This window comes from Narcine bancroftii, chromosome 3 (genome assembly GCF_036971445.1).
Source record: "Narcine bancroftii isolate sNarBan1 chromosome 3, sNarBan1.hap1, whole genome shotgun sequence".
Lineage (NCBI taxonomy): Eukaryota > Metazoa > Chordata > Chondrichthyes > Torpediniformes > Narcinidae > Narcine > Narcine bancroftii.
Genome location: NC_091471.1, coordinates 197,330,353 through 197,354,827, shown reverse-complemented (window position 1 = coordinate 197,354,827; position 24,475 = coordinate 197,330,353). Strand labels below are relative to the sequence as shown.

Genomic DNA, 24,475 nt, shown 5'->3' with positions numbered 1-24,475 from the left:
AGATTCCCAGGACAGAGTAAAAGATTCAAGGTTATAAATAAGGCCTCATTGTAGGAATGCAACACAACCACTGAATCTTAGAATATCTGTCCCATGACGGAGAAGTACTTGGGATTGTACGGAGAAACTTAAGGTCATGGCAGAGAATTGGTTGAAGGACCCCACCCACTTGCCCCTTCAAGCACCAGACTTGTTTTTGAACACATTTGTAGCTCCCATATGGGCCATCTCAGAACCCACAAAATCAGGGCAGAAATTAGTCTTCCTCAATCCAAAGGGAATGTTTACACAGGAAGGAGAAGAATAAACAGTTGGATACCTCTAATGGACAAATGTTTATTTTAAATATTTTGTTTTTCTGCCAGGTAAAAATGTAGTCTTTGACTTGATTTGTGCATTATTACATCACATTAACTACCAGGAAACTGGATCGACCATTTGGGATTAAATTGAGTAAAGGTAAAGGTACTTCTAATGCAGTCCTCCCTAAGAAGACCTCCTCGTGAACATCCAGGGATCAACCAAAATTGTCAGAGATTTCCCATGGAGAAAATAAATGCTGCATAGCATTTTAAAGATGTGAATGCACTTGAGAGGGATGAAAGTTGCCTGGATGGAATGAGAAAAGACTGGATAAACTGTTTTATAACTATGGGGAACAAAAGGATTTGGGATATGGAATAAAATTTGCTCTTAGAGAAGTTACGTGAAATAAAGTAAATTAAGAAACAATTTTTTCCATCTTGCATTTCTTAGTGCATGATTTAGTTATGGAAATTTGCAAATTAGACTGTTTTCGAGGAATGCAACCCCCTTGTAACCTGGAGATTGCTTTCAGGCAAGGTGGATGGTGAGAAACTTTTTCTTGTAACAAGTATGCCTGAAACCAGATGGCACAGGTTTAAAGTGAAGAGCAAGAGGGTTAGAGTAAATATGATGGGATTATTTTTATATTATTCAGAGGACCTTTTCAACCTGGAGCACCATGCTTGATAAGGTGGAGGAGACCGATACTCTCAGTTTTAGAAAGTATCTGGTGAGCACTTCAATCACCAAAACAGAGAAGGCAATGGACCAAGAACTGGTAAATGAGATTAGTAAAGATGGCAGCTTGATCAGCAGGTCACGGTGGCCGAAGGGTCTTTTTTGTGCTATGACTCAATTAAACTGAGAATCACAGCTTTCAGCCAATATGCCAGTGTACTCCATCATTATCGTCAGCGATGTCCTCCCCTAACCATAGAAGTACCAGAAATGGCAGCTCCGTGGTACACAGTAAAAACAGGAATGACCTTGGCATTTTTAAAAACTGACACTGAATCCAGCAAATCTCAACATCCTGCAGGATTGACACCACATTCTCTGTATGGTGTCTGACCTGTCCTCACAATGAGCAAACCTTTGTTCACGTTGTATGAATGCACGTTGAAAATTTTTTAATAATTGCAGATACTGAAGTTAGATGTTGGAAATACTCAGCATGTCACAAGATCACAAGAAAAAGGAATAGAAGTAGGCCATTTGGCCACTAAGTTTGCTCTGCAAATCCAACCTGAGCTAAACTGTTCTCACATCTTGTTCCAAGTTCTGGCCTTTTCTCCATATCCCTTGATACCTTGACTAATTAGATATCTATCAATTTCCCCCTTAAACTCCCCTAATGATCCGTCCTCCACAGCTGTATGTGGCAATGAATTCCACAAATCCACAACCCTCTGGCTAAAGAAATTTCTCCTCAACTATGTTTTAAATGGGTACCTTCTAATTCTAAGAATATACCCTTTTGTCCTGGATTCACCCACCAAGGGAAACATCTTATTCACATCTACTCTGTCCAATCCTTTCAGCATTCAAAATGTTTCTATGAGATTCCCTCTCATTCTTCTATACTCCAATGAATAGAATCCAAGAGCCACTAAGCATTCCTCACATGTTAACCCTTGCATTCTAGGAATCATCCTGGTATATCTTCTCTGTACTCTCAGGCAGTATCAGGATGTTATGAGAGATACAGAATTAACTCTTTAAAGTCCGATTAAAGGCTATTGACATTAAACATTAACTCTCTTTCTTTCTCCATATAGTGAGTATTTCCAGTGATTTTTGTTTTAAAATATTGAACTATTTTATTGTTTCACCAAATATATATTTCCCTTCTGGCTTTGAAGTGTGCTAACACATTGAGAGTACCCCAATGTGTTGAAATGTCTGGCTTCTGAAAAAAAAACCAGTTGAGGTCTAACTTAACTTAAAGGGACCTGATTGAATTGGTTCCATCCCACGGAATCTAGTACTGGGAACCTCTCAAATTAGTCTTCTTTAAGTAAAATATTACATGCTGTGATGGCTTTTCCTTTTGTTTTGACAATTGCTCTATCTCCCACTCCACCTTTCTCTTCAACCAGTTTGTCTTATTCTGCAAGGTTTCTCTTCAATCTCCAAGTCATGTTTAATTCTAACCAAAAGATATGGCAAATTGCCAATGTTTAGAAGCAATCTGTTGAGGTTGTCAAGTGTATCAAGTTCCTGAACACCAGCTCCATAGCGAAGAAAACTCAGCAGTGCCTCTACTTCCTGTGAAGGCTGAGGAAAGTTCATCTCTCACCTTCCACCCTCACTACATTCTACAGAGGATATATTGAGAGCATCTTGTGCAACTGCATCACTGCCTAGTTTGGGGGCTGTGCCACCTCAGACCACAAGACCCTGCAGAGGATAGTTGAGCTAGAGGAGATCATTGGCCATGGGGGACATCTACAACACAAGAAAGGCAATAAACATTGTGAAGGAATCCATACACTCCTCACATAAACTGTTTTCCCTTCTGTCATCTGGTATGAGGTACCGTAGTACTCTGGTCCAGAATGGGTGGCAATTTTTTCCCTCAAGCCATTGGGCTCCTGAATTCCCATAACATGTGTGATAATGTACTGTGGACTTCTATTGTATAAGTCTTATTAATATTTTGATATTTCAATCTGTTTATCTTCTATTCCAACTTGTATTTATGTAAATATGCTCCATGGTCCTGGAGAAATGCAGTGTTGTCTTTACCATGCAAGCATGGTATGAACAATAAATAAAGGTGATTTGACAAGCCTTTAAATGACCAAAAGTGGATTAGCTAGACCACTCTTCAGAGACAACAGATACTAAGGAAAGCTCCAAATTGCACTGGCAACCAGAAGTAGTAATCTAGTAACTGGGCCTAAGCACTTCTTGATCTCTAAGTACAACTGAAGAGTTTTTTCATGCTGTTTGATTTTGTGAGTTTATGAGAAATGTTGGGTGGAACCTGAAGTCTAGAAATAGCATCTTATCAGTGTAACATAGCAATTGACCTGCCAACTGTGTGTCACTAATGGAATTGAAGTTCTTATGAGCATAAATCTTTATGGTGCTATCACCTGATACACCCATTGGGCATAGGTGTGCCCATCCTGGATGACAATTTCAACTACCAGAAAAATGCTACTGAAAAAAAAAAATAGCTTTGCAGAACCCAATTTATTTTGGGTTTGTATTTAAAGTCAGTCCTGTTCATGTTTGCTTAGTACTATATAAGTAATGAAACATAGAGAAAGCTTTTATTATGTTGAATATCTTGGTATGTGATTTATAGAAGAAAAAATAATTTTATCACGTTCTAAACTCAACTCTGGATGGGAGCTTTGACTTTTCCCAGATAGATTCAGAAATCAGAGGTGAAGAGGAACTTGTCATGTGAAGTCAGTAGCAAGGAAGGGAAATGCAAGGCTTGTATTAATTTCTAGAGGGAAATAATATAACAACAGAGATGTAACATTAATAAGGCATTGGTCAGACTGTACAGATTATTGTGAGCAGTTTTGGATTCCTTATCTAAGGAAGGATGCATTGGCATTTGACGGTTCAGAGGAGGTTCACTCGAATGATCCCATTAATGAAAGAGTTATCACATGAAGAGTGTTTGATGGCTCTGGGATGGTACTCACTGGAGTTTAGAAGAATGAGTGCCATCTCATTAAAATCTATCGAAAACTGAAAGGTGCAGATAGAGTGGTTGTGGAGACCTTTGGTGGGAAGTCTAGGACCAGAGGGCACAGCCTCGGAATATAAAAACAACCCTTCAGAACAGAGATAAGGAGGAATTACTTTACCCAGAGAGTGGTAAAACTGGAATTTATTGCTGCAGACAGCAGTGGAGGCCAAGTCATTAAGTATATTTAAGACAGAGGTGGTTAGGTTCTTGATTAGGAAGGGAATCATGGTTTTCAAGGAGAAGGCATGAGAATGGAGATAAAAGGGATAGGATATCTATCATGAAGGAATGGTGGGGCGGACCTGATGGGCTGGATAGCTCATCTTTGTCATATGATCAAAATAATGCTGCATTATAACAGGTTTCATTAAAGCAGAATACATGGAATTTTCAGTTTTAAAACATCAAGTGAAACAATGATTTCTTACCTGGCAGTATTGCCTTTGGGTAAACTTTTGGTTTGTTCTTCATTATTGCACAATAAAGCAGAAAGTAGACAGTACTTGTAAGAAATATGCCACTAAAATGTGCAAATACGTAGTCCAAATCTGGAAGCAAAACAAATTTTACAATTATCTTTACTAAATTGTTGACAACTTAGACTTTCAATTTACATCTTGGTTGTCAACTGTTATAATGTAAGTGGCCCGTGACTCAGCCTGACACAGGAAATGGCTGTCGAATGTGGCTGCTGGCAAAGTATCGTGCGGGCTGAAACACCTGTTTCAATAAGCTGCTGGCCGAGCAGTGAAACTGGCCAATCACCACCAGTGGATCACAGGGTGTCCAATCAGGGCCCGGGCATCCAAGGTAACCAATCGGTACCTTGTCCGCTCATGCCATGCCCTGGTGGTGACACAGCCGAGATGACTATAAAAGCAGAGCTGCCACTGAATAAACTCAGTGTTAAATACACTCTACTGGTGTGCGAGCCATTCTTCTCCTGCGGATTCAAGCTACAGCCTTAGGGCCATAACTGAGAGCTATAACCTAGCTGTAGCCGTAGTGATTTCACTACAACATATTTATTTGAATGTGTTAAAATTAATTCTGGCCTACAGAGGGAAAAGGCCATGCACAGGGGCTTTGCCTTGGACTGGGATCCAGGTTACGCCTAGTGTAGCCAAGAAAAGGATCATTGATGATGGTTTAAAGAAAACTGATTCACGATTTCAATTGAAAGAGCAACCCAATATCCTTTAGCTTTTGTCAAAAATGAGCCACCCATGATCACAGTTTGCCACATGGTAAATGAAAAAATGCAAACTTCTTTCAAAATTCACTATTGTTAACTTGCAATCCTAAGCCAGTTTGAAGCTGAATAGTAAGGTTCTCAATGATGAGGAGCCTTCTACACCAAAACGCTACTATATTGCAGAAAGATTAAAGGATATGGAGGGGCAGAACAAGAACTGCCCTGAAAATGACTCAGTTGTCTGACAAAGTCGCTAATGTTTCAGAATGTATTGGGGAAAATAATCACTTAAGCACAGTTTGAAGCAATTAAAAAAAAACTTCAGCAAATTTGTTCAAAAAAATAAATTACTGATACATAGGGTTCTCTCTCATACCCATTCACATGAATGAATGAAAACACTTGTTACGTCACCTGTTCTGTGGCCAGATTCCTCAGCATGAAGTGCTGGAGCTTTGTATTCCACTGCTCACTCCATGAGGATTTTCACATCAAGTACAAGCCTGATGAAAGTTGGTAGTGCAATGAAAAAGTATGGACTTTGCAGAAATCCTAAACTGGCTGTTGTTCATGTATGGGAAGAGTAGCAGTTCTGTTTCTCCACAAAATCTTGCCAAATACAACACTTGGCTTATTTTTCTTAATAAATGCTGCATATGTAATTTCAGTTTATGAAAATCAAAGTATTCATAATAATCTACGCCATCTATACAAATTAAATTATCAGTCATTAATGAAGAAATTACAAGACGACTTAGAACATTGGAAAGATTTACCACTAACACTGATAGGAATGGTAAATTGCATTAAAATGAATATCTTCCCAAGGATACAATACCTATTCCAATCGTTACTAATTCACCTAACAGAGAAATTCTTGAAGGAGCTAAAGAAAATAATAAGGAAATTCTTATGGAACGGGGGGAAACCGAGGATAGAGCTAGATAAATTAACAGAATGGTACAAACAAGGGGGCTTACAGCTACCAGACTTTAAGAATTATTATAGAGCAGCACAATTAAGATACCTATCAGATTTTTATCAAACAAGAGAAAAAACCAGATTGGACCAGATTAGAGCTAGATAAAATAGGGGAGAAGGTACCTGAACATATACTATATAAGTGGGATGAAAAGCTGGTGCAACATGGGAATTCACCAGTACTGCACCATCTGCTCAAAATATGGAAGAAGATTCACATAGGAAGGTAAAAAAACAAATTATCAACTACCAAAATTAATATTGACACTAAATCAACTAATCCCCTTCACAATAGATAACCTTTCCTTTAGAGAATGGGAGAGAAAAGGGATCAAAAGAATAGAAAATTGTTTTTTTGGGAAATAAATTATTATCTTTTGAACAAATGAAGTGCAAATATCGTATAATTCCTGGTACAATGTTTGCATACCACCAACTGAAAACCTACTTGAAGGACAAATTAGGAAGCAGGCTGAGGTAACCAGAAGGAAGCAATTTTGATATTGTGATTTCAGACACAATGATAATTAAAAGATTTGTAACAAACATGTACATCAAACTGCAAGAGAAAGAGAACGAGGAAACAAGCTGTAAACCCAAACAAAAATGGGAACAAGATCTAAACACAAAGATAAAGAATGAAACAAAGAATGAGCTATGCTCCGGAACTATGAGAAATACAATAAACACGAGGTTACGCATGATACAATATAATTGGTTACACAGGCTATACACCACGCCCCAAAAGTTAAATAAATGGGACCCAACAGTATCAGATAGATGTTTTTGCTGTAAGAAGGAAACGGGAACAACAGTACATGCAATTTGGGCATGTGAGAAAGTGGAAAAGTTTTGGGAAGATTAAATCAAGTATTAAATAAAATCACAAAAAGCAACATACCAAAAAATCCATCGAACTTGGATTCGATTTGGATGGAGCACAAAAAAGATTTATTATGATAGCCTTAGCTGTAGCAAAAAAATGTATTATGTCAACCTGGAAATCAGAAGATAGCCTGAGAATACAGCAATAGTACATAGAAATGAATAAATGTATTCCATTAGGAAAAATAACATATAATTTAAGAAATAACATCACAGTATTTGAACAAATTTGGGAACCGGACATGGAACACAACAGAGAAGTCCTACCGTGGACCTCCACCACCTAAAATGACAGAAGAAGACGAAATGAATTGACCCAGTATGTAAAAGTAGATGACACAATTTTCTTGTTTATTTTCATTGTGTGATGACATTGTTTAATGGGTTTAATGTATCATATAAGTTGAACATTGAGTGGGTGGGGAGGGGAGGGGTGAAGGAGGGAGGGAAGGGAGGGGGAAAAGGGGAGAAAATGACAGTGTTTATTCAAGAGGGAAATGTTTGTGTGTATTTTGGTCAGTATGGTTCATAGTGTGAAAAATAAAAATAAAAATGTAAAAATAGAAAATCAAAGTATTCCAGCATTGAATCTGTGGAATTCTCTGGGTAGCAGTAAAATCTGCCTCATTAAATATATTTTAGACACAGATTTTTGCATAGTTGGGGAATTAATGGTTATGGATGGAAGAAATGCGACTAAGTGGAGCTGAGTTCAGGCAAGATCGCTATGATCTTATTAAATGGTGCAGCAGGCTTGTGAGCCAGATGGCCAACTTCTGCTCCATATCTTACATTCTTATTGAAAATTGCATGAAACATTGTGTCCCAGAATTTTGCAGGATCTTGTGCTGATGCTCAGCCATTATATCCGAAACCATGTCAGTGGTTCCTCTGTTTGCGCGAAAGCCGCACTGTGATTCTGGGAGAATATTCTCAGCGACACTAGGTATTATTCTATTTAGTAGAATCCTAGCGAAGATTTTGCCTGCAATGGAGAGCAACGTGATTCCCCTGTAGTTTGAGCAGTCTGATTTCTCGCCTTTGTTTTTGTACAGGGTGATGATGGTGGCATCACGAAGATCCTGAGGCAGTTTACCTTGGTCCCAACAAAGCTTGAAAAACTCATGCAGTTTGGCATGCAGAGTTTTGCCGCCAGCCTTCCAGACTTCTGGGGGGATTTGCCCTCAGACAGCTCCAAGAAAAGTGCAGAGAACAAAACAAAGGACTCTACATCACCTTTGTTGACCTCACCAAAGCCTTCGACACCGTGAGCAGGAAAGGGCTTTGGCAAATACTAGAGCGCATCGGATGTCCCCCAAAGTTCCTCAACATGATTATCCAACTGCACGAAAACCAACAAGGTCGGGTCAGATATAGCAATGAGCTCTCTGAACCCTTCTCCATTAACAATGGCGTGAAGCAAGGCTGTGTTCTCGCACCAACCCTCTTTTCAATCTTCTTCAGCATGATGCTGAACCAAGCCATGAAAGACCCCAACAATGAAGACGCTGTTTACATCCGGTACCGCACGGATGGCAGTCTCTTCAATCTGAGGCGCCTGCAAGCTCACACCAAGACACAAGAGAAACTTGTCCGTGAACTACTCTTTGCAGATGATGCCGCTTTAGTTGCCCATTCAGAGCCAGCTCTTCAGCGCTTGACGTCCTGCTTTGCGGAAACTGCCAAAATGTTTGGCCTGGAAGTCAGCCTGAAGAAAACTGAGGTCCTCCATCAGCCAGCTCCCCACCATGACTACCAGCCCCCCCACATCTCCATCGGGCACACAAAACTCAAAACGGTCAACCAGTTTACCTATCTCGGCTGCACCATTTCATCAGATGCAAGGATCGACAATGAGATAGACAACAGACTCGCCAAGGCAAATAGCGCCTTTGGAAGACTACACAAAAGAGTCTGGAAAAACAACCAACTGAAAAACCTCACAAAGATAAGCGTATACAGAGCCGTTGTCATACCCACACTCCTGTTCGGCTCCGAATCATGGGTCCTCTACCGGCACCACCTACGGCTCCTAGAACGCTTCCACCAGCGTTGTCTCCGCTCCATCCTCAACATCCATTGGAGCGCTCACACCCCTAACGTCGAGGTACTCGAGATGGCAGAGGTCGACAGCATCGAGTCCACGCTGCTGAAGATCCAGCTGCGCTGGATGGGTCACGTCTCCAGAATGGAGGACCATCGCCTTCCCAAGATCGTATTATATGGCGAGCTCTCCACTGGCCACCGTGACAGAGGTGCACCAAAGAAAAGGTACAAGGACTGCCTAAAGAAATCTCTTGGTGCCTGCCACATTGACCACCGCCAGTGGGCTGATAACGCCTCAAACCGTGCATCTTGGCGCCTCACAGTTTGGCGGGCAGCAGCCTCCTTTGAAGAAGACCGCAGAGCCCACCTCACTGACAAAAGGCAAAGGAGGAAAAACCCAACACCCAACCCCAACCAACCAATTTTCCCTTGCAACCGCTGCAATCGTGTCTGCCTGTCCCGCATCGGACTGGTCAGCCACAAACGAGCCTGCAGCTGACGTGTACTTTTTACCCCCTCCATAAATCTTCGTCCGCGAAGCCAAGCCAAAGATATCCGAAAGATCATTACAGAAACTGTTTGCAGCATTTATTTTCCTAACATTGTCAAATTTATAGTAAGTGAGAGATCAAAACAGCCCTCGAGGACAGTGATTCTCAATCTTTTTCTTTCCACTAATATACCACTTTAAGTATTCCCTATGCCATAGTTGCTTTGTGATTAGTAAGGGATTGCTTAAGGTGGCATGTGGGTTATTTTGGAGTCCAGAGGACCCCAAAAACCAGCAGCAATAGATATGCATCACAACACAAAGGGGTACTTAAACAAAAGTAGTTTTTAAGTATACTTGGAACAAAAAAACAGAATTAAACTTTAACTTATTACTTAACCTACTTATTTAACCTACCTAACCTACTTAATTCCTCCCCCCCACCCCCCCGCTAATACTAAGTGCAGGTGTGTGTAATGTACATTTAAGATTAGAAAAGTTATTTGGATCACTGTCTAATCTCACTGGTTGCAGGCAATTCTTGTACTGTGCACAGAAGTCAGCGCTAACAAAGTTCACCAGTCTTTGGTGTTTAACAGGCAAATGGTTACCACTCAGGAGGGTTCTTGCTGGTTTTCAGAGAGATTTCTCTTCCAGGACATCTGCAACTGATTCCTTCTCAATCAGTCTTGCTGACGAAACTTGTCCCCTTCAGGGTTCTCCAGATGATCCTCCTTCTTTCAGGTCACCTTTCAGACACCCAGCCTTCTTTAACCAGACAGTCTTCCAAACGTTTGCCAGCTTTTCCTTCTGGAACTGATTTCTGTCTCCTTTTTCTCTGTTTCATACCCTCCCTCTCTGAGAGCCAAACTGTTCTCTGCTACCTGCAAAAATCACATGCTCTCCCAGGCAAGCTGCTTAATGTTGCTACTTTGTTGCTTTCCGCAAGAAGCACTCTGCAAAAGTCCTGTGTTTTAAAATGTGCGTGTGCTACCTGCTCAACAATTCCTCCCAAACCCCCTCTAAATATTCTGCCACAGCGGAAAGAAAAAGTTTGAAAACCACTGTTTTAATTGTACCTAATTGACTTGTTATGTGCATGGTTTCACAACTCCAAAGGAAATGGACCAATGACAATTTTTCTCAAGCAAAATATTTCAGTAACAATTGGGTCTAGAGCAGTGATTCTTAACCTTCAAGTGGTATGTGAGTGGAAAGAAAAAGGCTGAGAACCACTCCTCTGGGGCCAATGAATTTAATAGTTTTTGACACTTACAAATTCAGGATACACATATTTAATGCTCTTGCAAATTAAATGTATATCTGTATTCTTACCAAACTGGCTTGCATTTTTATATTTGGTTTCATTCTTTAGGGCATGATTCTTGATATAAATCACTGGTACAAAGTTAGAACCATACAGTAACCCAGCGATGACTGCAAGGCATGAACCCCTAGAGAAATGGGGAGGCAAAACAAATTGAGATTATAAATTACAGCATATTATACATCATATACATCTCTTCAATCATTAAGTTTGAAGTTTATTTGTCACATTACACCTCGCACAGTGAGAATGGTCAAACAGCTATGCAAAATAGAAGAATGAGAATACAATTTATAGAGTATAGAATTACAATGCAAAAAATAGTAATTGGAACCAAGCAAAGGCAGCATGATAGCACTGTTGTGGTGCTCATTCAAGAGCCTGACAACTGTTGTGGTGCTCATTCAGGAGCCTGACAACTGTGGGAATCTCTTTTTGAATCTTGGTGAGTGATTTCACATTCTTTAGCCTTCTCTCTGATGGGAGGCGGGAGAGTGTGTGTGTCCAGAGTGAGATAGGTCCTTCAGTATGTTGGCTTCCTTTCCAAAAGAGATATAGGTGGAGTTCATGAAGGGGAGGGAAGTTTGTATGATATTCTTTGCTGCATTCATTACCTTCTGCAGTTTCTTCTGACAATGAGCAGAGCAACTCCCAAACTATGCTATGTTGCAATCAGCAACATTTTGGAGGGAGTTTCTTCAATAGAACTACATCTTGATGAAGAGGATTTTGAATTGGCATGTCATTCACTTGAAGAAAAAAACATTAAGAGAAAGAAGTCACTGGTGAGAGTAGCAAGTAAACTTTATGCCAAGAGATCAATGCAAGAGGCTTGTAAAAAAAAGATATTGTAATAACTGTGAATACATTTAATTTTCGTATAGACTGCACAAATCAAATTGGCAAAGACAGTTGAGAAAAAGTGAACAGAATGATTTTAAGACAGTTTCTTCTTTAATCGAATTGTGAAACAATTAACCAACTTCTGCATGTTTGGTCATGTATAATGAGAATTAAATAATGATTTCATTGCAGATAATCCACTGAAAAACTGGTCACATTGGTTTGAGAATGTAAAACGTGGGTCTGAAATGAGCCTTTTAAGCTTGTACAAGGACAATTCTATTGGTATAATTTTTTTCCAGGTTGTAGCTGTAACTGGCGAGATGACCCATAGATTAGTATTTCAGCCTCAATTGTTCACAATCCAAATTGATAGAGTTAAGGACCTAATGAACTGTAAACTAATATGCTGATGCTACAAAGTTAGCTGTAAAAGCAAATTGTAAAGAAAATAGTTGTTAAGAGAGATGGCAAAAGATGGAGCAAAATATGGGGATAAGTTATTCACTACAGAAGAAAGAAGATGAACGATCAGATAGAAAGATAATGGGGTAGTGCTATATTGAGAAATCTGTGACAGTTCATTAATGAAGCAGAGCTAGTTAACATGCAGAAATAACAGTATGATTGGAAAGGAAATGAATATTTGCTTCTTCTGCCAGGGAAATTAGATTATGAAAATAGGGATGTCTCTACAATTATACCTACCATTGGTCTGTTCACCACTGGAGTAGAGAGATGGCTTTAGTCTCCTTATCTAGGTAGGAATATATTTTAGAGGCAGTTGAGAAAAAGTTCACCAGGTTGATTTCTGGGATGAAAAAATTGCTTGGGCATGTGGGTCTTTTTTTTGGTGGGGGGGGGGGGGGCGCGGAGTTCAGAAGAGTTGCAATAATCTCATTGAAACACAAGGTTCTGAGAAGCTTGTCAGGGTAGCTGTTGAGAGGAGCTTCCATTTCCAGGGAAAATCTAGAATTAGGGAGCATAGATTAAGAATAAGGAAGAAATAGAAGAATTTATCCTCAATGTCCCAGAGAATTCTGAAAGCCGACTCACTGAATATACAATGCAAATATACATTCTGGACAAAAGGTGGTATGAAAATAAAGATAAGATTTGCTTTTATACCATTGAATGGCAAAGTAGGTTTATGAGAGCATAAGGACTCCATCTGACTTAAGTCTTATGTTCTTATCTAAAGAATTTGGATATGCTTCTTCATAATTGTGAACTCATATTCCAAAATGTATTTCCTGTGTCTGAAGCTCTCCATTCAGAAGAGACGTTAGTATGAATAATGTAATGATGTCTAATAAAAGTAGAACAATAATTTCCAACATAGCCGATATTTAAAAAAAGTTTAAAATAATGTTTTGAATTTGTTTAATTTTTAGTGCACTATGTGCTTCCATGCTGCACACTTGAAGGCTATGATACATAATATTAAATCATTAGTTCAAAGCTGTATTTGTCTAAAGAGCTGCAAACAATAGGTATTGGTTTTTTGATGGACTGCACACCAACAATACTTACACAAGTCTTTTTTTTAGTGGACTAAGTTTGTCAACCCAGGATGCATCTGTCAGCATGGTTTCTTCATCAGCATTTATATTCTATATTTAACAAAAAAAATTGTTAGGCTTGCTAAAAGTAATATTGAAATAACAACCTAACTCCTTAAAAATGAAAAGTGCAAATGGAAATTTAAAAAATTTTAGTCAAATAAGAACCTTTCATGTACAGTACATTGGTCTTTAAAAACATTTTAAAAGCAGTTGAAGATTTATACAGTAAAGATAACTTTGCCAATTTTCAACAATTGTCAAGTAAATTCAATCTACCCAATCATAATTTATTCAAATATTTTCAGATTAGACACAAGGTCCATAGCAGTTATACAGTCGATCCCCAAATTCCAACAGAATCCCCATTTGAAAAGCACTTGCTTAGTGAAGCTCTGTACACTACAAAGGGTCTGACATCGTCTATTTATATTGTTTTAACAGTAGCTTGTCAATCTATTCTTAGAGTGATATTAAAAACAAATGGGAATCAGATCTTAAATGCAATTACGATGATGCAGATTGGTGGTAATATCTTTCAAATGTCTCAAACTGTATTAATTTCAACGAAACAGAGACAAATACAGTTTAATATTTTTAATAGGACCTACTACACTCCACATAGACTGCACAAAATATACCATAACCCCTCTCCCAATTGTCAGAGGTGTAAAACTTGTGACAGAGATTTACTTCATATGCTTTGAAATTGCTCTTATCTGCAAGACTTTTGGAAATATGTTGTTAGAATAACCACTGATATTATAAAAACTGAAATTTCATTTGACCCTAGGGTCTGGACTTTGGGAGATCTTCAAGGTCTTGATGTGAACCACTCTTAAAAAATATTTTATACTGCTTGTGGCCACAGCTGGGAAAATGAATCCTACAAAACTGTAAATCTGAATTTCCTCCTTCACAGAGGCAATGGTTAAATGAATTAACATCCTATAGTACACTTGAAAAGATCTTGTATTAGTGTGAGGAGGAAACCTGCAACATATGAAAAAATATGGGGCACTTTTTTGGCCTTATTACCATCAATACATCTTCTCAGCTACTGAATTAGTATGGATACCTGACCTTCTGTGCTCCAACTATCTGCTTAAAGTATTAATACAGTATAAACAGTATATACATTAGGACCTCATACCTTACTTGATCTAATTTTATTTTTTCTATTTTTCAATTGTGAACATGGGAGAAATTTCTATCAAAGCAGGGTTGCGGTTCTGAGTTGGAAAGGAGCATTTTGTTTGTTCGTTTGCTTGTTTTTTTTGTTTCTTTTTTTGCTTATGTGTATCTGTTTATAAAAATATGGCTATTTTGCTTCAATAAAAGTATCTTAAAAATATATTTTTTAAGAGGATGAGCATGTAGTAGATAATAGAGTGTGCGCGATAATGCATGGAACATTTGCATAACTGAAAAGCTATTAATGGTTTTTCAAATACTATATTTATGTAAATTCAGTAAAGCTCTTTAATATTATTTTCATAACGGAACATGATAAAACACATTGAAGTATGATGCAGGGTAACAATATTTGCCTCCACAACTTGCCATTTTCACACTGCATACAAGGAATCTATCTTAATTAATTTCCTGATTGCGGGTGCACGTGGGTTGTTAAGAACTCTGTATCCTTCAGAGGATAAAGGTTTGGAAATCTTAAAAACCTTCACACTAGTATTTCAAACCACAGCTTTTCTTTAAGAGGAACAGCAGACAGAATTCATTTGTAAAAAAACAAGCAGCTGGAGCATGTCAGGCAGCATCTGTGGAAACAAAGGGATGTTTGATGTTTTGGATCGAGACATTACATCAGGACTCTGTAGATTCATTAGGCATCTAGACAGATGGCCAAATCAATTTTCCCCAGAATGTAACCCGGATTTTTTAATACACACCCACCCACCCACCCACAGTGCTACTATATACCAGCAGGTTGTAAAAATCAAATAAATATGCTCCACTGAAACTGACATTGCATGGTGAAATGCAAGCAAACCTAAATAATGTTGCACTGTGAATGTGTCACCTGAAGATCTCTAAATTAATGGGACTTCAGCAAACAATTTTAAAGTAATTCACAACATTTTTTTTCTGCACAGTTGCAAGATAACGAAGGAGTATCCAGGGTAAATTAATACCTTAGGTTCTTTATCAATACAGAGATTATTTGGATTGTTATGAACCATGCATAACGAGCAGCAATAGACAATGAACAGAACAGTGTTTAATTTTAAACCACTAATTTTATGTCTTACACTTAAGCTATAGTCTTAAACTATTCTTAACACTAAGAGTGTGTGCACGCAAGATATACACAAATCATTACAGTCCAGGCCAAAACTGAGTAAGTTACTTCAAAGTTCAATCTTTCAAATTCAGTGTTGAAGCTAGGTCATTGAAATTAATGTTGAACTGATGGGAAGACTGGAGTTGTGATTGCTACAGACTCACGAATTCTTTCTGCGTTGCCTTTGAAGAAATGTCTTCAAAGACTTGAACTGGGTGACATCCATGAAGCTTCCAAGACCATGGTCTCTCCAAGTAACTTCACTGCTAGTCACATTTAAAATGAAGCAGCTTCCAAGTGACCTCCACTGTTAGTCACAATCATTTTGCTTCCCAAAATGAACCTCCTGGGACAGGTCAATCCACCAAAAGGCACAGTCATTCACAAAGCATGCTTTGCTCTTAATTCCACAAAAAAAAATGGCTGGCCACAAGAGCTTCTTTCAAAAAGTTGCTTTCAAAAAGCTGCTTTCTCTTCAGCAGTCAGAATGGTTCTTCCTTTGCAAAATCACAATGTCTTTGCAAATGTATCAAATTCTGGGATAGACTGTAACAAACCTTCCTTCAGTTCTTCCAATGATTCAAATTATCACTGGGCTGTGACTTACGTGGTGCTTGTGTGAAATGTTAACTGTGACCATTCAGTCCCTCCTGTCTAAAATGGGAGCTCGTAATAGGATATAACTCGAGTCTCAAGATTAATCTAATCCAGCCATTCTCAACCTTTTTATTGACTGTGGCCCCTTTCTAACTCTGCTCAAAGTTTGCGGGCTGCTTCCCTGTGAAGCAATCAAGTTTAGTTGGTTTCTTCCATATTTCTTTCCTACCTACTACATAAATAGCACAACAAATATTTATGTTACATGAAGTGAAAAGAAAACAAGGTTTTTACTCTGAGTATAACTGTGGCTCGTGATTCCAGAACAAAGAGACAGATAGGAAATTATTATTATTGAACATGTTGGAAAGAAAACATGAACATATTTATTACAAAAAAATGTAGTAAAAAGATTCTGAGAGTACAATGAGTCATTGGGGAACCTTAAGCATAAACTCAAGGATGTGAAAATTTAATAATAAGAACTTGAAAAAAATTCTTATAAAATGAAAACTTTAGTGAGATCCTTGAGCTTGCTGTTCCTGTGCAAGTTTTTTTAATGTCAGGTTCCAAATTTGACAATGATAGTCGAAGGTCACCTCTTCTTGTGATATCAAGTCCATTCTTGGATTTTGTCAAGAAGACTACTTTGCTGAATCCACATTCAATTAAGAATATTGAGGGAAAAGCAATTAAAAATATTAGTCTTTCCCATAGCTTTGGAAATCTATTTGACACATCACTCTCAACTTAAAAATCTTTTTGAAATTGATAGATCTTGCATGGTGTAATTATATTATTCTGAAGATCAATCAACCTCTCGAATTTCTGCATCAACTTCGGTGGGTTGTTCCTCAATAGATGTGATATTGAGGTTTAACAGATGAATAATTTTTTTTCTTGCCGATCTGCGTGTATTTTCTTTATGTGTTTCACATAAACAGTTATGACATTGTCCTTCAGTGCCTTGGTTGTTACAATTCAAATTTGGAAATTGTAAAAATTCCTGATGTTCGATATTGCTCCAATAGACTTCAAGCTTTTTAAGGAAAGAAACATTGGCTTCCTGACTATCAATGAGGTTGTTTGTGTTTACACTGCAAGGTCTTGTTCAATAAATTGAGCTTGTCAAATATATCTGCCAGATAAAATATGCTCACCAACAAATTTTTCCTCCATGCTTGTTATGAGAATGGAAAGAATCATGTCCAGGAGTACAACAAAACGACAAAGACAATTTTCTGTGGAGAACCACCTCATCTCCGAATACAGTAGCAATGCCTGGAAATGTTCATCATTTTTTCCCCACACAGTTGCTGGAATAGATATTCTTGAAGGGGATGTGATTTTATGGTTAAGTCTTTATGAGAATTGAAAGTGAAGCATTTAAAGGTCCTCTTAAGTGTTTAGCCACTGTGTTCCCTTTGAATGATGCAATGAACACTTAAGACTGAAGCTATAACATTTTCCAGGCGTGTGATGAACCCTATGCATCCTCCAACCAATAAAGTGGCACCATCAGTTGCAAAGGCAACAATGTTCTTGAATGGAGTACTGTTCTCGTTTATGCAATTCTTAACTTCTTTCAAAATAGTTAGACCCTTAGTGACTGATTTAATCCTTTTGGCAAACAACATCTCTTCCATCAGTTCATTTCCATTCCAAAATCTGGGAGAAGATCATCCTCTTGCAGAGTGGATTCATCAAAACGTAAAGAGAACTTCTTGGATTGTACTGAAATGACTAATTATTTTTCACTGTCCCTTGCCATCTCATCAATTCTTCTCAAAACAATGGAATTACTCAAAGGAATTGTCTGAATATTTTATTTGGCATTTAAATTCATGACATTAGATATTATTATCGGAATCAATTCACTTATCTTGTATGATGCAAGAAGACCCTTTTTTAATTCTTTTTTTTGGAAACTTTATTTATTAATTTTAACATATGAAGAAAGTAAGTAATTCACGTACAGAAAAAATACAAAATAAAGCAATACAAGTACAAAGTAACATAGTTAATACAATACCAATCTCGGCATCTCCCCCTAACAACTAAAAACTAAGACTAAAAAAACAACTATTTTTAACCCCTAAACCCCCCAGGATAAAGAGTGAAGAATTAATACTATTAGTATAATAAAAAAAATAAAAAATATATATCTTAAAAAAAAGATCGATATTTATAAAAAAACACAAAATATTAATTAAGTATTAATCATTAATCCAAAAATTTATTATATAAAAATATATGAAAAAACTAAAAGAACTTAAATGAAAAAAACCCAACTAATAATAAAAACTAAAAAAAAGGAAAATAAAAGAAAAAAAAGAAAGAAAAAAAAAGAAAACACATATATATAGAAAAAATATATAATTTAAAAAAAGTTTTTTTTAAAGAAAAAAAAATGATTAATTCAAACGTATTTAAATTGTATATAATCAATAAATGGGGTCGACTTTAACTCATAGTAAGACATCTTATCTTGTATAGAAAAAGATATTCTTTCCATAACCAAACAAAACTTCATCTCTGAATACCACCTATCTAAAGACAATACATTTCTATTCTTCCAAGTAATCGCTATACATTTCTTGGCCACTGCCAGCGCTAAGTAAATAAAAGAGATCTGGTAATTATCTAATTCTAAATCAATCAACGGTTGCATATTCCCTAATAAAAATATATCAGGGTCTAATACAATATGAAGATTATATAGATTATTAAATACAGATTGAATACCTTTCCAAAATTGTTGTAACCGATCACACAACCAAACAGCATATAAAAAAGTACCAGAAACCTGATCACAACGAAAACAAAGATCTGACTTACTAAAACCAAATTTTTTAAATTTTTCGGGTGTTAAATATAATTGATGTATAAAACTATAATTAATCATCGCCAATCTAGCATTAATCAATTTTCGAACACTATTACGGCAGATTTCTGACCAATCTTCTTCAGTTATTGTTAAACTTAAATCTTTTTCCCATTTCATTTTATCTTTATCCCAATCTATTTTACTTTCACTTTCCAACAAAATACGATACAAACCTGATATATAACCCTTTTTTGGAAATGAGAGCACATATTTCTCAAAATCAGTTTCAGACAGTAAATTCATTTGACGATCGCATACATGTTTTACAAAAGATCTTAACTGATAATACACAACCCTTGTTGTGTATAATAATAACCACTTATATCAAATCTCTTTTGCAATTCTACAAAAGAACAAAAATGACCTTCTAAAAAACAGTCAGATAAATTATGTATTCCTTTCTCCTCCCATTGTTTCAAAATAGTATTAGATACCGTGAAAGGAACAAGTTGATTATTATATAATGGTAATCTTCCCGACCACTTATTTTTCAATCCCATTTTATGTAATTTACTTGTCCATAAATTCATTAAATGTTTCAATATTGGTACATCATAAGTTCGTAACAAATTTTTATTCCATCGAAATAAAAATTCATTTGAAAATTTTTCAGAAATAACTGCCAATTCTATCTGTGCCCAACTAGGCGTATCTTGTGTGCCCATTAATGCGCTAAGAAATCTAAATTGAGCTGCTTCATAATAAAATTGAAAGTTAGGTAGCCGTAACCCTCCAAATTGAAAATCCCACGTCAATTTTTTCAACACCACCCTAGGAAATTTTCCTTTCCACAAAAAAATCCCTAATTACTTTATATAAATCCTTAAAATTTTTTTTTTTGTAAACAACAAGGAATTGATTGAAATAAATATTGTATACAAGGAAAAATATTCATTTTTATAGTATTAATTCTTCCTAATAAACCCAAAGGTAAATCTTTCCATTTAACTAAATCTGCCTTAATCTTCTTCATTAAAGGAAGATAATTAGTGAATATAAATTTTGGTAGTCAGTATTAACATTAATTCCCAAATATTTAATTTGTTTCGTCCACTTCAAATTCGTAATATTTCTAAACATTGAATAATCATCTTTACTAATTGATAAAATTTCACTTTTAGTCCAATTAACCTTATAACCAGATAATTGACCATAAATCTCTAAGGAATCTTGAAGTGCTGGCAGAGAAACATCAGGATCCACCAAATACAGCAAAACGTCATACGCAAATAAATTTATTTTATAATCTTCATTCAAGACTCTCATACCTTTGATACTATCATTCTGACGTATTAATTGTGCTGGAGGTTCAATAACTAAAGCAAACAAGGCGGGTGATAATGGACATCCTTGTCTAGTAGATCTTGTTAAATTAAAGGATTCTGAAAGCAAACCATTAGTAACAACTCTAGCTTTCGGACCATTATACAGAGCCCTAATACCCTTTTTTTCCGTAATCATCTATTTGAGCATTGGCTTTTTCTCAAAGGGTTCTGAAGTAATCTAAGGGTTAATCTTTCTTCTTTTTATGTACAATCTCTAAATGTTGTTTCAGCTTGCTTGGCCTCATGCTTTTGTTTGAAAATGTATTCAAACAAATCAAAAGCATAGGCAAAGAAAGATTTTGCAGAAATGTAATGTAACCACATGATAAGTATTTCACCAAATACTGCCAACATTTTTTTGCCAAGAAACTCATGGGAAAAATTATTTCTGAAAGTAACTAAAATTAATAATGAAACATGAAAGTACTTCTTACAATGGTTAGCTCAAAATTAGTCTTAAATTTTATGGAAAATAATGAACAATGCATACTTTCTTTAATAAAAGCAAGCTGAAGGAGACATACATTCACTCTCTGTCACAAAAGCTTGATGCAAGATGAGGGCGCTAGCAGACAAAAGTAACAAAGAGCAAAAATTTTCAGCCTACATGCTTTTTTTCCTGGAATTGAAGGCTTTAAAACAAAAGAGGAAAACTACATGGAAGGCAATCGATAGCCAAAGCTGGTTCCTAGTCAGTTAAACACAATCACATTGATGCAAGGCACCCTCTGAAAACATTGTTAATTTTCCACATTTATCTAGATCATTCTGGGGCATCTTCAAGGAACCCTCTGAAAAGATTGTTAATTTTCCACATTTATCTAGGTCATTCAGGGGCGTCTTCAAGGAACCTTCTGAAAACATTGTTAATTTTCCACATTTATCTAGCTCATTCTGGGCTGTCTTCAAGGAACCTTCTGAAAGCATTGTTAATTTTCCACATTTATCTAGATCATTCTGGGGCGTCTTCAAGGAACACTCTGAAAACATTGTTAACTTTCCACATTTATCTAGGTCATTCAGGAGCGTCTTCAAGGAACCCTCTGAAAACATTGTTAATTTTCCACATTTATCTAGCTCATTCTGGGCTGTCTTCAAGGAACCTTCTGAAAGCATTGTTAATTTTCCACATTTATCTAGATCATTCTGGGGCATCTTCAAGGAACCCTCTGAAAACATTGTTAATTTTCCACATTTATCTAGGTCATTCAGGAGCGTCTTCAAGGAACCCTCTGAAAACATTGTTAATTTTCCACATTTATCTAGATCATTCTGGGGCGTCTTCAAGGAACCCTCTGAAAACATTGTTAATTTTCCACATTTATCTAGGTCATTCAGGAGCGTCTTCAAGGAACCCTCTGAAAACATTGTTAATTTTCCACATTTATCTAGATCATTCTGGGGCATCTTCAAGGAACCCTCTGAAAACATTGTTAACTTTCCACATTTAACTAGATCATTCTGGGGTGTCTTCAAGGAACCATCTGAAAACATTGTTAATTTTCCACATTTATCTAGGTCATTCAGGGGCGTCTTCATATGCCTCCAACCTTGAAAACAAAAATTACACATTGCATGGCAACTATACAGCAAAGCTGTAGAAATGTTTAATCCATTCAGTTTGCTTGCGCCTCCCCCCCACCCCCCATTAAGTATTTCAGTCTGTGGCCTCCTTAAATGCGCTGTGGCTCTTGGTGGTGGGGAAGGGAAGGGTCTCATTGAGAATGGCTGATTGAAACCAACATGATTTCTTTTCAGGTGAAAATACTGAGGGCTAAATTTCTCTAAAAACTCTTCCTCATAGAACTGTTACTTACACTGTCAATCAATAGTGGCACTGTTGATTCGGATGTATTTGGAGCACTTACATCAGATTTGACAAAAAAATATATGATGGCACTAAAACAGAAAAGACGTAAATTAGTGTTTTACTGAAAAAAATGTCAGATTTCAAAATTCTAAATGTTTTAAAAATAATTTACAAGTGTGCAACTAATTTGGACTGTATTGGTTTTCTTTAAACAGAATCTTTTAAATCATTTATCTAAGAATAATGTAGGAATCGTAATAATTAGTTTCAAAATTACAAATCTACTGGTGTGCACCGCTTAATGTGTGAACGGGCAATGCCTGACCATATTAACAGGTTATAATGGAGTTCAGTCAGAAATCCCGAAATGAGAATGTGAGAACGGGACATAGCAGACATAACTGGAACTGAAGAAGAGGCAAGGGTAAAGGAGAAGAAGAGGTTCACAGTTAAGGGGTTAGCCAAATTATTTGAAAACTTTAACAGCTTGCTGAAGAGTGCTCAAGCGATGGACCCAAATACTGAATGCTTTTCACTGATAGAAGGGAATGCTCATACAGTGTTTTCTGCATGTAAATAAATTAATGAAGAAAAAGCAAACGAGGCAAACAACTCCGGACATATTCCTGAAGGAGCCAACACCTCTGCAAGAAGAGCCTCAGCCAGGTCCTTCAGGCATTACAGGGTGACCGTTCATCAATGGAGGTTATTTGACCTGAAACTCATCCAGTGGAACACTATGGGAAAGTTGAGAACAGTGATATGGATGATCTTGACCCTCTTTGTTAAATGGCCTATGATATAGGCTAATAAAGTGTTTACCCAAGTTTAAAGTGAAAAAAAAATTAAACAGTTTAATTTATCGTAAGATCAGTATCCCATATAGTTTTGCTAAGTATATACAGTAATATGGAGATCGCACAATGTCCACATTGCATAACACCCAGTTTCATACAACGTATCGTGGATGTTAAGCTGCACATAGCTGTATTTTCAAGTGCAAAACAGATGGTACAAAGTCAGGGAGTGAATACAAACTGCAACAGTTATTCTTATTTAACTGGAGCTGGTTGGCCAGGTTTACCTTAAGAAAGACAGAGCTGCACCAGTGTAGTTTAAATAAGGCTTTGCTACCTCTTCAGGGTCCATACCAAACCAACCAAATCTGAAATGTTAAAACAATGAACAGTGCAGTTAGTACATTTGGTGACTGAGAGTTTGAACTGCAGCTATTGAAAACCTAATCAATTTATCACCCTAAAACTGAAGCCAAGGTTTGTCGCATTATCCTGGAAACACAGAAAATGTACACATTTGCTCTAACTCGATATATGTTGAAAAAACTCATAAAAGTGGAGAGACTTTGTTGCATACCTTGTTAGTTACTGTAAGATGGTATGCCAGATGGAAAGCTGCGCCAAAAATAAGGTGAGCAAAATGTCTGTTGCCTTGATACATGTGGTGATAATATTATTCCAAACATTATTACATTATCAGTTATAATTTTTCAAATGTGACACGTGAGACACATGCAATGGGCATTGACCTGGGCTTTCAGAAAGCATTTGGGAAGTTTTTTTTAAATTAAAAAATATAAATTATTGAAAACTGAAGCTATTAAAAAATTGAAAAATATCTTTTGGAGCATAGAAATGGATGAATTGTCTTTTAACAATTATCTACAGTGGAGGAAATAAATGAGAAAGTAAGAATGGTATGCCACGTGTTTTTGTGCATTCAAAAGCAGCATACGTCTGGATGGTACTGTTGTTGGCACCTGTGAGGGCCCTTCTTTACTGAACACGTGTCTGGGCCGGAGGAGGGAAACACGCTAACTTCCGCCCCACCGTTGACCAAGAACCAATGGCCTGAGTGTGGATCCCAGAGGAAAAGGAGGTTGTTCTTGTGGCCGGCCCTTGCAGCCAATACCGATGGCTGGCCTTGGTGTTTCCTGGATGTGTGTGGGGGGGGGATGGCAGCAGCAGGTTGCAGCTCCCCATCTCTGATGGTAATAGCACCACTGCTCTCTGTCTGTGTTGCATCCAGTTGAGTCTGACACTGCCACCGCTATCCAGAGTGGGCAGGGTCCGTGCCCTTTGCCGAGGTACCGCTACTTGCCAACCAAAAGCCTACCATGCTGCTTAACGTGCCACAACACATCAGCATGGGCTGCTATGTGACAGGGGCCGTTAAAGTCTTCATCT

General features: G+C 37.2%; 1 protein-coding gene across 5 annotated transcripts in view; it reads right to left on the bottom strand.

Moving 5' to 3' along the window:
- The window catches only part of tmem144b (transmembrane protein 144b), a 73,663-nt gene that overhangs the window by 25,093 nt on the left and 24,095 nt on the right, over positions 1-24,475 (bottom strand). For all 5 annotated transcript variants that reach the window (XM_069926225.1, XM_069926228.1, XM_069926229.1 and 2 more), the window contains 5 exons: positions 23,356-23,436; positions 22,279-22,360; positions 13,322-13,401; positions 10,954-11,072; positions 4,450-4,569 (listed from right to left, as the gene is read on the bottom strand). In XM_069926225.1, the coding sequence (XP_069782326.1) occupies positions 4,450-4,569; positions 10,954-11,072; positions 13,322-13,401; positions 22,279-22,360; positions 23,356-23,436 (482 nt within the window). The remainder of the gene's footprint in view (positions 1-4,449; positions 4,570-10,953; positions 11,073-13,321; positions 13,402-22,278; positions 22,361-23,355; positions 23,437-24,475) is intronic.